This window comes from Amblyraja radiata, chromosome 35 (assembly GCF_010909765.2).
Source record: "Amblyraja radiata isolate CabotCenter1 chromosome 35, sAmbRad1.1.pri, whole genome shotgun sequence".
Taxonomy (NCBI): Eukaryota; Metazoa; Chordata; class Chondrichthyes; order Rajiformes; family Rajidae; genus Amblyraja; species Amblyraja radiata.
Genome location: NC_045990.1, coordinates 3,224,451 through 3,237,939, shown reverse-complemented (window position 1 = coordinate 3,237,939; position 13,489 = coordinate 3,224,451). Strand labels below are relative to the sequence as shown.

Sequence of the window (13,489 nt, the reverse complement as noted above, 5' to 3'; positions counted from 1 at the left end):
GATATGGATGTTTCAGGTTGGGACCCTGTGAATCTGGCCACTGTATACATTCCACTGACATGGTTGTTCACTGAGTTTGATGCCACAGAGACGGAGTCGAACTTTGGTGTTAAGTTGCACGGGCACTTGGATGCTCCTTGGGGGATAGACACAAAGTGCTGGAGTATCTCAGCAGGTCAGGCAGCACCTCTGGAGAGAACGAGCAGGTGACGTTTTGGTCAGAATGCTTCTTCAGACTGCCCTGAGGTGTCAAGTACCACCGGGATGGTCTTACAGACATCAGCAGCTTGGGGTTTATCTTTTGTGCTTTACACGAGCGATTAGAAACAGCATGTAATTTGTCAGGCAGCATCTGTGGAGGACGTGGATCCATGTTCTCCACAGATGCTGCCTGACCTGCCCAGTTCCTCCAGCATTTTGTTGTTATAAGGAAACACGACTTGTGGTTGCCAAGTGGTTTAGTTATGATGGACCACAACTTTGGATAATACCTTGTGTGGTGTTCAGGAGGGATTTAGATCGGGCATGGACATGGATGGAAATGGATCTCGTGCAATCAGATGAGATTAGTTTATCTGGCGTCACGTTCAGCACAGATATTGTGAGCAAAAGGCCTGTTCCTGTGCAGGAAGGAACTGCAGATGCTGGTTTACACTGAAGTTAGACACAAAGCGCTGGACTGACTCAGCTGGTCAGGCAGCATCTCCAGAGCAAAACGATGGGTGATGTTTTGGGTCGGAACCCTTCTTCAGGCTGTGTTCATAAGGTCATAGAGAGAGAGAGCTAGATAAGGTTCTTATAGATAGCGGACGGAGTCAGGGGATATGGGGAGAAGGCAGGAACGGGGTACTGATTGTGGATGATCAGCCATGATCACATTGAATGGCGGTGCTGGCTCGAAGGGCTGAATGGCTTACTCCTATTCCTAGGAGTAGAATTAGGCCATTTGTCCCATCAATAGAGAGTACAGAGGAGATTTACTAGAATGTTGCCTGGGTTTCAGCAACTAAGTTACAGAGAAAGGTTGAACAAGTTAGGTCTTTATTCTTTGGAGCGCAGAAGGTTAAGGGGGGACTTGATAGAGGTCTTTAAAATGATGAGAGGGATAGACAGAGTTGACGTGGATAAGCTTTTCCCACTGAGAGTAGGGAAGATTCAAACAAGAGGACATGACTTGATAATTAAGGGACTGAAGTTTAGGGGTAACATGAGGGAATTTCTTTACTCAGAGAGTGGTAGCTGCGTGGAATGAGCTTCCAGTGAAGGTGGTGGAGGCAGGTTCGATTTTATCATTTAAAAATAAATTGGATAGTTATATGGATGGGAAAGGAATGGAGTGTTATGGTCTGAGTGCAGGTATATGGGACTAGGGGAGAATACGTGTTCGGCACGGACTAGAAGGGCCGAGATGGCCTGTTTCCGTGCTGTAATTGTCATATGGTTATAAGTCTACTCCGCTATTCAATCATGGCTGATCTATGTCTCCTTCCTAACCCCATTCTCCTGCCTTCTCCCCATAACCCCTGACACCCGTACTAATCAAGAATGTACCTAGCTCTGCCATAAATATATCCACTGACTTGGCCTCCACAGCACCCGGAGAAAACCCACACTGTCACAGGGAGAATATGCAAACTCCGTACAGACAGCACCGGTAGTCAGGATGGAACCCGGGTCTCTGGCGCTGTAAGGCAGCAACTCTACCGCTGTGCTGATCGCAATCCTCTCCCACCTCCCTTCCCCAACTGCCCCGACCCCTCTCCATTGCCAGCTGAGGTAGCTGTGCAGCGTTGGGGCTACCCCCTTGGCACGGGTAAGCTCCTGGCGTGGATGGGGGGTGTTCAGGATCGACATGGAGTGCCAGGGGGAGAGCTGTGGCACTCGCACGCTGATTCCGATTTGATTCTTGCCAAGGGCCAGGCGGCTGGAATTCTTCAACTATCAGAGGATTATCTGGGATTAGGAGCTGCCACGGAGCGGCTGTGAAGAAGTGTACAGGATTGATGGGTCTGTGTCCTCGCGTTGTACTTTTCAAAGCTCTTTCTAGTTAGAATCCTGGTGTTTATTTCAGCAATGCTACAAGTAACCCTTCCACTGCTACATCCTGAAGAAGGGTCTTGACCCGAAACGTCACCCATTCCTTCTCTCCAGAGATGCTGCCTGTCCCGCTGAGTTACTCCAGCTTTTTGTGCCTATCTTCTGACAAAGTATAGGCTTGGAGTATGCATGGAGTACAATATTCAACACGTATCTCCTTACAATAGAGGAGGCCTTTCAGCCCATCAAAACTATGCCAGTCATGAGAGCAATCCCATTCTCCCACTTACTTCCCTCTAGCCTATTCTGCCTCAAATCAACGGCCACCAACGAGCTGACATTCCAGGGGCAATGTTCAACAGCCAATTAGCACGTCTATGAGATGTGAGAGGTTACTGTGGCATCCAGGGGAATCTCCACACGGGCACAGGTAAAAGGTGCAAACACCACACAGGCAGCATCGGAGGTAGCACTTGAGCTGGGTTGTTTAAGGTGTGATGCAGCTGCACTACTGAATGTGGAGGAAGCCGTTCAACCCTGTTGCACTAAGGTACACAAAAATGCTGGAGAAACTCAGCGGGTGCAGCAGCATCTATGGAGCGAAGGAAATAGGCAACGTTTCGGGTCAAAACCCTTCTTCAGACACTGTTTATGTGTCTATGTTGCACTGTTCAGTGGGATCATGGCTGCTCTCTGATCTGACTCCTTAGAACCATTCATCACCTTGTGTTTTGTTAGATATCTGTGGTGAGAAAAAGCTGTCTTTAAAACGCAATTCCTATCTGTCCCAGCATCAGTGGAGCTTGTGAAAGTGTGGTCCATACCAGGTATTCACTCGTGTCACACATATTTCCTCAGCTCTTTAAAAAGGCTCAGCTCTCAGGTTTGCACTGATCCAAGTCCCAGACCACCAGGTGAACCTCCCTCCCTCTCTCAACTCCTCCTTCTCTCTTTATCTCTCTCCCTATCTATTTCCTTCTGCCCCTCTCTCTCTCTCTCTCTATCTTTTGCTGCCCCTCTGATCCTCTCTCTGCCTCTCTCCTCCTCTGCCTCTGGGCCCCAGAGAATGCTAACGCACATGGAACAACTACACGCCGGTGAGAATACTATAGGAAGGAACTGCTGCTTTACACTGAAGATAGACACAAAATGCTGGAGTAACTCAGCGGGACAGGCAGCATCTCTGGAGAGAAGGAATGGGTGACGTTTTGGGTCGAGACCCTTCTTCAGACCGAGTCCTTCTCTCCAGAGATGCTGCCTGTCCCGCTGAGTTACTCCAGCATTTTGTGTCTATCCCCCCAACAGTGCACTGCTCCTTTGGGACTCCCTTTCTACCTCTGGTACACTTCCTCAATATTTGTCCAGTCATAGTGTTTCTGCTCCAGTGTTGAAATGCATCACCAACTCCAACATTTCTCAATTCGAAGATAGACACAAAAAGCTGGAGTAACACAGCGGGACAGGCAGCATCTCTGGAGAGAAGGAATGGGTAACGTTTCGGGTCGAGATCCTTCTTCAGACTCAATTCGAGCTGTCTCTGTCTTCTTACCTACTTATGTCCAGTAATTTTTTTTTTTAGTTTTATAGAGACTCTGAAGTCTGAAGAAGGGTCTCCACCTGAAACATCGCATTCTTTTTCCCCAGAGATGCTGCCTGACCCGCTGAGTTACTCCAGCACTTTGCGCCCACGGTGCAGACCAGCATCTGCAGTTCCTTCCTACACATTGAGACTGAAACCCCGCTTAGCGAGCGAGTAACCCCAGCCTGTCCCCCGGGTTGCATCCCCCCTCTGCCCGGACTCACATCAGCCTGAACTCCAGCATTTCGCGTCTATCTTCAGTTCCTTCGTGAACACGCTATCTATCAGCTTGCATGTCCTCGCACTAAACAAAACCACCCACTGCTTCCATCGCCCCTGCCTGTGATGCCTGTCTGCAACGCGCCTGTTTACACTTTGATGGTCAGATGCTGTCTCAGACATGAGTGTGCAACCCCCTGATTCCTCATCGACCTGGGTCTCGACAGACAGACAGCTATTGTGGAGGCCACACCCGCCCCCCATGCACCGGACCCTGCCACAACTGACCATCAGAAACAGCTCGAACACCCAGTCTGATTTATGGCGATTCAGTATTTATAGATTCCGGAATTTTCCTATTTGGTTATTATCAGAATTCCTTCCATTCTTCTAAGCTTTCCTGCATAGTTGTGGGCTGCCCAAGTTATTCCTGCTGTTTATCGCAGCAGCGACGATATTGATAATCCCGCATGGATTTTGAATTAGTTGAATAACTGCAAAACATTTAATTTAAAGGAAAATAAAACCACAATCCTCTTTATTTGGTGAATTTACTTTCCTGGGGGAATGTGAAATGTGACCTTTGAGGGATCTAATATAAAACCCGCTGGTCGGCATCATACGAGGCCGGTAGAGCTGATAGTCATAGAGCCCACACCGGTCAACATGTCTCAGCTACACTGGTCCCACCTGCCTGCGCTTGGTCCATATCCCTCCAAACCTGTCCTATCCATGTATCTGTCCAACTGTTTCTTAAACGATGGGAGAGTCCCAGTCTCAACTACCTCCTCTGGCATCTTGTTCCATACACCCACCACCCTTTGTGTGAAAAAGTTCGGATTCCCATTAAATGTTTCCCCTTCACCTTAAACCTATGTCCCCTTGTCCTCGATTCCTCTACTCTGGGCAAAAGACTCTGCATCTACCGATCTATTCCTCTCATGATTTTGTACACCTCTATAAGATCACCACTCATCCTCCTGCGCTCCATGAAATAGAGACCCAGCCTACTCAACCTCTCCCTATAGCTCACACCCTCCAGTCCTGTTACAGGCTTTGGAGACACTGTTACTAACAATGGATGCACTTACATTGATTGAAGGTTGAATCTGAGAGTCCGGCACAAGTCTGTCAATGTTTAAGAAACATTGATAGGACAGGTTTAGAGCGATATGGGCCAAATGCAGCAGGTGGGACTAGTGTAGCTGGGACATGATGGACAGTGTGGGCAAGTTTGGCCAAAGGTCTTGTTTCCACACTGTATCACTCTATGACTCGATCAATAAGACCACCTCTCAGTCCTCCTGACTCATGTGTACTGGGTGATCTTAGACTGACCCCAGAAGACAACCCACTTTATCTCAAAACAAAACTATATATCTTCCCCTTACATTTGAGGTTTTTTGGGAGACTTCAGAGATATATCTTAGACTGGTCCCCAGTACGAGGACCTTCAGTTCTGTGGGGAAACTGGAGAAGAAACTGGAAACTAGCATTGTTGTTAGAGTAGAGGATGTCACGAGGAGGTTTGATAGAAGCTTAGAATCAAGATGGGTTTAGATACAGAAAATAGCAACTGTTCTTCGTGGCTGGAGGGCCAATAACATCAGCTAAAGTGGACAGCCCTTAAGCAGGACGATGAGAAGAGTTGGGATAAATGGTTGTTTCACAGACTCGGGTGGGGATGGCAGTGAAGATCACAAGGTTCAGAAGAGTGGGGTCTGCTGCCAGGTTGGCTTGTGAAAGCAAATTGAATACAAAGCCTTCAAAAAGCAGATGGCAAGACTGTCATATGCTGAGAGAATGGAGCAGCTGGGCTTGCACACTCTGGAGTTTAAAAGGATGAGAGGAGATCTCATTGAAACATATAAGATTGTTAAGGGGTTGGACTCGCTAGAGGCAGGAAACATGTTCCCGATGTTGGGGGAGTCCAGAACCAGGGGCCACAGTTTAAGAATAAGGAGTAAGCCATTTAGAACGGAGAGGAGGAAACACTTTTTCTCACAGAGAGTGGTCTGTCTGTGGAATTCTCTGCCTCAGAGGGCGGTGGAGGCGGATTCTCTGGATGTTTTCAAGAGAGAGCTAGATAGGGCTCTTAAAAATAGTGGAGTCAGGGGATATGGGGAGAAGGCAGGAACGGGGTACAGATTGGGGATGATCAGCCATGATCACATTGAATGGCGGTGCTGGCTCGAAGGGCCAAATGGCCTACTCCTGCACCTATTGTCTATTGATGAATAATCAAATGTGGGGAAAAATGCAGTAATAAGGACCAACAATGAGGTGGGTCTCTGTATCCTCCATCACTGCTGCATCATCATTCCTCTCACTTCCTCACAGGAGGTTTGTCGATAATTAGAGGCTTAATTAGCAGGAGTGGTGTCTGGATTCTAAGTGGGACATATCAGCTGAATTCCAGGAAGTGTCTGTTATGCTCTCATCCCTTATCAGTGAGAGAACACACCAGGAATGTGCCATTGATAAAATAACTCCCATTCCTCAGCCTTAATGGGAAGCTCCTGCAAAGGTAGTTCAGTGTGGAACCTCCTACCGAGAGCTGGGAGGGAATATGATTCTTAAATCCTCTTTGATCATAAGTGATCGGAGCAGAATTAGGCCATTCAGTGCATCACGTCTACTCCGCCATTCAATCATGGCTGATCCACATTCTCCTTCCTTCTCCCCATAACCCCTGACACCTGGACCGATCAAGAATTCCCAACTCTTTCATCCTTTGTGTTTAAGAAGGAACTGCAGTTGCTGGAAAATCGAAGGTAGACAAAAATGCTGGAGAAACTCAGCGGGTGCAGCAGCATCTATGGAGCGAAGGAAATAGGCAACGTTTCGGGCCAAAACCCTTCTTTCATCCTTTGATATCCTTTCCCAGCTAACATAAACTGTCTTAGCCCTTTAGCAGCCAGCCTTTTGGAAGAACACATTTCCACCATCTTTATGTGTGAAGAAATGGTTCCTGATTTTTTCTCTGGTAGGGCCTGGTTCTAATCCTACATTGTATCCACTTGCTCTCAGGTCCCTAGTCAGAGCTTTCTCTGTTAATGTCACATTCCTACACTATTAACCTTGTCTCCCCACTAAACATAGCTTAGCCCATGGACTAATGTGGCACACATACACGGAGTTCCTGGAGTTAAGAGATATGGATAAAGGAATTTCTTTGAGTGGTGGGATATGGCGAGGGGGAGTTCCTTGAGGCTGAGATATGGGTAAAGGGGGTTATTGGAATGTTGGGTTTTAACATTGAATAGTGTAGAAATATTGGCGTGTCAACTTTAGAGGTTGTTGAAGTTTGGTGTGCTGGTTATTTGTTTTTCAGGTGAACAAGATTGTGTTATTCCAGTTTGGAGATGTATCCAAACAGTGAATATCTCATAGATGAGACACAATGCTGGAGTAATTCAGTGGGACAGGCAGCATCTCTGGAGAGAAGGAATAGGTGACGTTTCAGGTTGAGACCCTTCTTTAGACCTCATCTTCAGTTTCCTATGTGATATAGGCAATGCATCTTTCCAACTGCTCCAAATGTTGCACGAGGAGTTGTGAGAAACAGAGGAGGCACCTCAACCTCTCAGGAACTAATTTTGTTGCCCTTCTCAATGCATGTCCTAGCATCAGCCAGGACCCAGGGGTTGTGCTTTGCACTGGTGGCCATGGTGCCTCTGCTGTGCTTCAGACTGAGCTGAGACAAGCCGCACAGAAGACCCACATCAGTTGGCGAACCTCCACTATTTACAGATCATTCTCTAGCCTGGGCCAAGCAGAAAGGTTCACAAATGACTGCCACCTTTGTGGCTGAGGCTGGATGCCAGACCAGAATAGTGAGAGCTGCAACCTTCCACAGACTGTGGGGCAGGAGAGCGGAGCAGAGGAAACGTGCAGGAAGGAACTGCAGATGCAGGTTTAAACTGAAGATAGACACAAAAAGCCAGTGTAACTCAGCGGGACCGGTAGCATCTCTGGAGTGAAGGAATGGGTGACATTTCGGACCAGAGTAGCTGCCTGTCCAGCTGAGTTACTCCAGATTTTTGTGTCTATCTAGAGGGAGCTGAAACCTGATGTGTGCATTCGGACATTGGAGAGGGCAGTCCGGAGAAGCAGCCTCTCTGAACTGCCCTCTCCAATGTCCGAATGCAGGCAGTCCCTGCCTTGCTATCTCCACGGCTGCTTTGCTTTTGCTCAGGATCCCGGTGAGGGGAGCCTGCAGGTGGAAATGTTCTCCCCGAACCAGCCAGGGTGATTTGTGAGGGGATTAGGCTGGAGGCCGGGTGCTGAGGGATTTACGAGCACAGTCTGCAGGATTATACGGAGAAAATTCAAACAAGCATTTCGAGGAGTTGTAAATATCAAAAGCACCTTGTGAGTGATGGATCACTACAGGAAGCACCCTCTTCACATTGAAGTGCCAGTGTTGGATGGCTTTGCTGTGGGTATTTCCCTCTGCATTCCCCTCTTGCTCAGAAAGAATTGCTGCAGCAGCCAGATCCATAAGACATAGGAGCGGAATTAGGCCATTCAGCCTATCGTCTGCTCTGCCGTTCAAATATGGCTTACTCTTCCTCTTATTTTTTCCTCTCAACCCCATTCTCCTGTTTTCTCCCAATAATCTTTAATGCCGTTACTGATCAAGAAGTTATCAATCTCCACTTTAAAAATATCCAATGAATTGATCTTCACCCCCACAGCCATCGGTGGCAATGAATTCCATAGATTCACCACCCTCTGGCTAAATAAATTCATCTCCATTCTATAAGTACGTCCTTTTATTGAGGCTATGCCCTCATCCCACTCTCCCACTATTAAATACTCTCCCACTATTAAAAGAAACATCTTTTCCATATCCTTCATCATTCAGTAGTTTTCAAGGAAATCCACTCTCATCCTTCTAAACTCCAGCAAGTACAGGCCTGTCGATCCGTTGGGGAAACAGACCCAACGGGTCTGCACTTGGTCTAGTATATATATATATATATGAGTGTGTGTGTGTGTGTATATATATATATATACAAATCCTGGTCCTCACCTACAAAGCCCTCCACCATCTGGCCCCTCCATATCTCACTGACCTCCTCTCCCCCTACCAACCCTCACGGTCCCTCAGATCCACATCAGCCGGTCTCCTCTCCATCCACAAGTCCAACCTCCGCAGTTTTGGGGACAGAGCCTTCTCCAGGGCAGCTCCCAGGCTCTGGAACTCCCTCCCCCAACTGATCCGCAATTCTGTGTCCCTCACCATCTTCCAGTCCCGCCTCAAGACCCATCTCTTCACCTCTGCCTATCCTTAGCCCCACGTCCCCCTCCCTTTTCATCTGTGCATTAATTGCCTCATACTGTGTTTTGTATTGAATTCTGTCTTTACTTTGTGTACTAGTCATGTCTCTACTATTTATTTCATTCCCCTTACATGTTTTTCCTCTACATGCTCAATTTTTGTAAGGTGTCCTTGAGACTCTTGAAAGGCGGCCATAAATAAAATTTATTATTAATATTATTATTTATATATATATATATACACATATGTGTGTGTGTGTGTGTGTGTATATATATATATATATATATATATATATATATATATATATATATATATATGTTTGTGTGTGTATATATACATATATATATATACACACACACACACAAGTTTATACCGAAGATAGGTACCAAATGCTGGAGTAACTCAGTGCGTCTTGAGAGGAGAAATAGGTGACATTTTAGGTCAGAATCCTCCTTCAGTCTGAAGATATCAGTTATTCTGCATGTTGAATGGGTTCAGTCTGAAGAAGGGTTTTGACCCGAAACATCGCCTATTCCTTTTCTCCACAGGACACTGGGTTACTCCAGCATTTTGTGTCTATCTTTAGTATGGACATGATGATGGGTTACTCCATACTCTGAGAGATTATGTGATGGTGCAGTGGAAGTTGATAGTCTATGTGGTAAAGGTGTGCTAAGTGGAGAGGAATCCAGTGGTATTAACACTCCTGTCTGTCTGATATCCTTCTACATGGTGGTCAAGGTCACCAGTTTGACATAGCAGCTTTAGCAAATAATCACTGCAGTTACTGTGTAACAGTTGTGGAGGAGATTACTGTTTAGATTCATAATTCAAGCAAAGTGCTCTGTTTGTTGAGCATTGCACTTGTTCCATTGTGTTTCTAACTGTGTTTTGTAGATGATGAGGAGAGAGTTTGAGTTTATTGTCACGTGTACCGAGGTACAGTGAAAAGCTTTTGTTGCGATCTAACCAGTCAGCAGAAAGACAATACATGATTACAATCGGGTAGTCCAGTGTTTAGGTACATGATAAAAGAGAAAGCAAGAAATGCTGCTGTGGGAGTAGGGATTGAATGTGTGATTGCAGATCCACCCCTTGTAGCAACCCAGGCCAGTTAAACTCCTGGTCAACATTGACCCACAGAGATCACAGGGTTGGTGAATGTTGAATGTGATTAGATGTTCTTGTTGAAGATGGTTATCGCCTGCCACTTGTGAATGTCAAGGTCTCGTTGACGTCCAAGGCCATTTACTGCCCAGGTTATTTACACCTGCACGCTGGCCTCTTGCTGTGCGAGGGACTCCAGACCCAGTACAGATGTGATTGGGTTTTGGACACGGTGCAAGTGGGAAGAGGTTTTTAAGAGCACGCTCTGGGTGTGTGATGGGTTGAGGATATTGCAGGTTAAATATGCCCTGGAATGGCAATGGGTTCTGGTGTTGGATGGGCTTGGTTCACTGTGCAGGAACATGGGGCTTTGGGTGCAGCATAGGTGTTGCATGTGACCAGGTGTCCTTGGATACAACTAGGTTTGTGTCTTCACAGATGCGATGGGTTTTGTGTACAGGTGTTTGTATCGTGTCGGGTCCACGTGAGTTGAGTGACCCGTGTACACTTGCGATTCGGATTGAAGCGAAGGGTTTGGCTTGAGCAGAGACCCCCATTTTAACACAACAGTGAGAGTGATGTCTGCTCCACTGCCATCCTTTTAAGGAAGTTTAAGAATAGAAGGGCAGATGTGGAGGGAGGGACCTGGTGGAGGGTGGTCATGAGGCAGGTGCTGCCTCTGGTGGGCTGGGCAGGTACTGTTGGCCTGCAGCTGATGAATCATTGGCAGGATCAGGATGAGCTTTGCTTTGCTCACGGTGAGCGTGGTTTCTGTAGCTCCCTGAGGTATGTGGACTTGCTGACACCCGGCAGCTCACCGGCTAGACATGCCAGGAATGTCCTATGAAATATGTGCCGGTGCAAGGATTCAGGGAGAGCGATGCGCTTTAAATACTTCAATTCACTCGCTCCATCACATAACATTCGGCAGCAGCAGGGCAAGAGCGGCTGAAATTACATTCAGATCAAGAACTGGGAGCGATCGCGGGGAAAGCCGCTCTGCCTGCTCACCACAAGAGGGGATCTCCGAACGCTAGGACAATGGCAATCCCCACACTGCTCGCTCTACTCATCGCTTTTCCCATTGTCAGGGGAAGCGCACCTCCAGAAACCAGGGAGCCAGCACCACGTCTGCCTGGTAAGTCAGGCTCCCCAATCCCGTCACAGTTACAGGATAACCTTCGGGGACGTTCGGGAGTGTGTGTGTGTGTGTGTATACATAGTTTAGCTTTATCTGAAGATCGGCGCAAAATGCTGGAGTAACTCAGCGGGACAGGCAGCATCTCTGGAGAAAAGGAATAGGTGACGTTTCGGGTCGAGACCCTTCATCAGACTGGGGGGACAGACAGATGGGTCTCCACCCAAAACGTCACCTATTCATTTTCTCCAGACATGCTGCCTGACCCGCTGAGTTACTCCAGCATTTTTTATCTACCATCTGATTCACACGCATGCTTTCGGTAATGACATCTGATGTTCCTAGTCTGTAAACAACAGATTAAGGAATGTGACAACATTCAGCTGGCTGCTCGTCCTGGTGCCTAAATGTTGTGCTTAAATCAGGTGTACGAGACTATAGATAGACACAAAAACCTGGAGTAACATAGCGGGTCAGACAGCATCTCTAGAGAAAAGGAATAGGTGACGTTTCGGATCGAGACCCTTCTTCAGACAGAGTTAGGAGAGGGAAACTGGAGATATGAAAAGGTGCTAAGATCAAAAGAATGAAAGGTTTGAAAAGATGCTGCTGCCTGTCCTGCTGAGTTACTCCGGCTTTTTGTGTCTATCTTTGGTTTAAACCAGCATCTGCAGTTCCTTCCTATGCATAATACTATAAATGTATTTGAACAACTCAAGCCTGGAGAGGAGTAGTCTTTAGGTCCGCAGGATTCGGAGATTTGTGGAAACGTACTAAAGTCAGCTTTCATATTCAGCATCTCAGAAATGGATATTTCTGTTTGTTCAAATTATACGCCTGATTACTGAGTGGTGTTTCCGATTGCTTGTTGGGATATTAATTTATGGCTTTACCTTGCACTAAATGTTATTCCCTTATCATGTATCTATACAATGCAATGGCTCAATTGTAATCATGTATTGTTTTTCCACTGACTGGTTAGCATGCAACTAAAGGTTTTTACTGTACCTGGGTACACGTGACAATAAACTGATACTGAAGCAAGGAGCCATTCGTTGTTGGGGTATTAATTGGTGTGCTGTTTCTTGCAGTGATGTCCAGAGTTTCTGACGTAGGGCCAGAGGAGGAGTCTACACCATCTCCCATGCCAGTGCTGTCGCTTGAAGCTTCCGACCCGCAGTCGCTCCCAGGCAGGTCCCGCAGGAAGCGCAAGATGTTTGTGATGAGGAAGGGCGATGCGTGGGAGGAGCGGGGTTGCAGGCTGCAGGCGCTGCAGCTGCGGGTGCAGGACCTGGGCCTGGGCTACCAGTCCGACGAGATAGTCCTCTTCAAGTACTGCAGCGGCAGCTGCCCCCGGACCCGCACCAACCACGACCTGACCCTGTCGCTGCTCCTGCGCAAGGCCGAGCTGCTCAACCTGTCCCGGGAGAAGATCGTCAGCGACCCCTGCTGCCGCCCAACACAGTTCAAGGACGTCACCTTCCTCGACACCACCAACCGCTGGCAAACTGTGGAGAAGCTCTCCGCATCTGAGTGCAGCTGCATCGGTTAACCCGCGTGCGGGGGGAGGTTGGGGGGGGGAGGGGTCTATGGGGAGGGGGGTTTAAGGACGACCAGGTCTGAAAAGGAGGCAAATTCTTGAGCCAGAAGGGCAGGGGGATGTTGAAAAAACAGTCAGTGTGCAGACATTAAGTTCCAGCGCACATCCTCTCTCCCACCAGGGGTGTGTTAGGGTACACAACCAACTTTGTAGTTGGGATGGGGGAGGGGGGGTTGTTCTGACAGTGCCTCGTATGCGAGACAGTAGTTCCCCATACTCGTGGAGCCCTCTGTCCTTGTCAACCATCCCAATGTACTAATCCCAGCCGGGCTGGTCTGGAGGGCCGGATGTGCCTGAGTACCAGCAGCCTGCTGGCGGGGGACCTGCGCTGTCAGACAGGGAGAAGCTGGGGGGGGGGGGGGAATGGTGCAGGTCCAACTCGGGATTCATCACACTCTGCAGCGATCAGCCCAGGGGACCCATCCGTCCTGTCCACGAGACACACAGACACACCCCCAGGCACTCACACACACGCCCAGCCACAGACCCCAACACACACAGTCATACATGTACCACGTACCC

The 13,489-nt window shown here is 47.9% G+C and overlaps 1 protein-coding gene across 1 annotated transcript; it reads left to right on the top strand.

Annotated features, from left to right (window-relative positions):
* Window positions 1-12,457: 12,457 nt before the first annotated feature.
* On the top strand, window positions 12,458-12,924 carry pspn (persephin). Its single transcript, XM_033050978.1, has one exon. The coding sequence runs from the start codon at window positions 12,461-12,463 to the stop codon at window positions 12,917-12,919; it is 459 nt and encodes a 152-aa protein (XP_032906869.1). The 5' UTR covers window positions 12,458-12,460; the 3' UTR covers window positions 12,920-12,924.
* The last annotated feature ends 565 nt before the right edge of the window (window positions 12,925-13,489 follow it).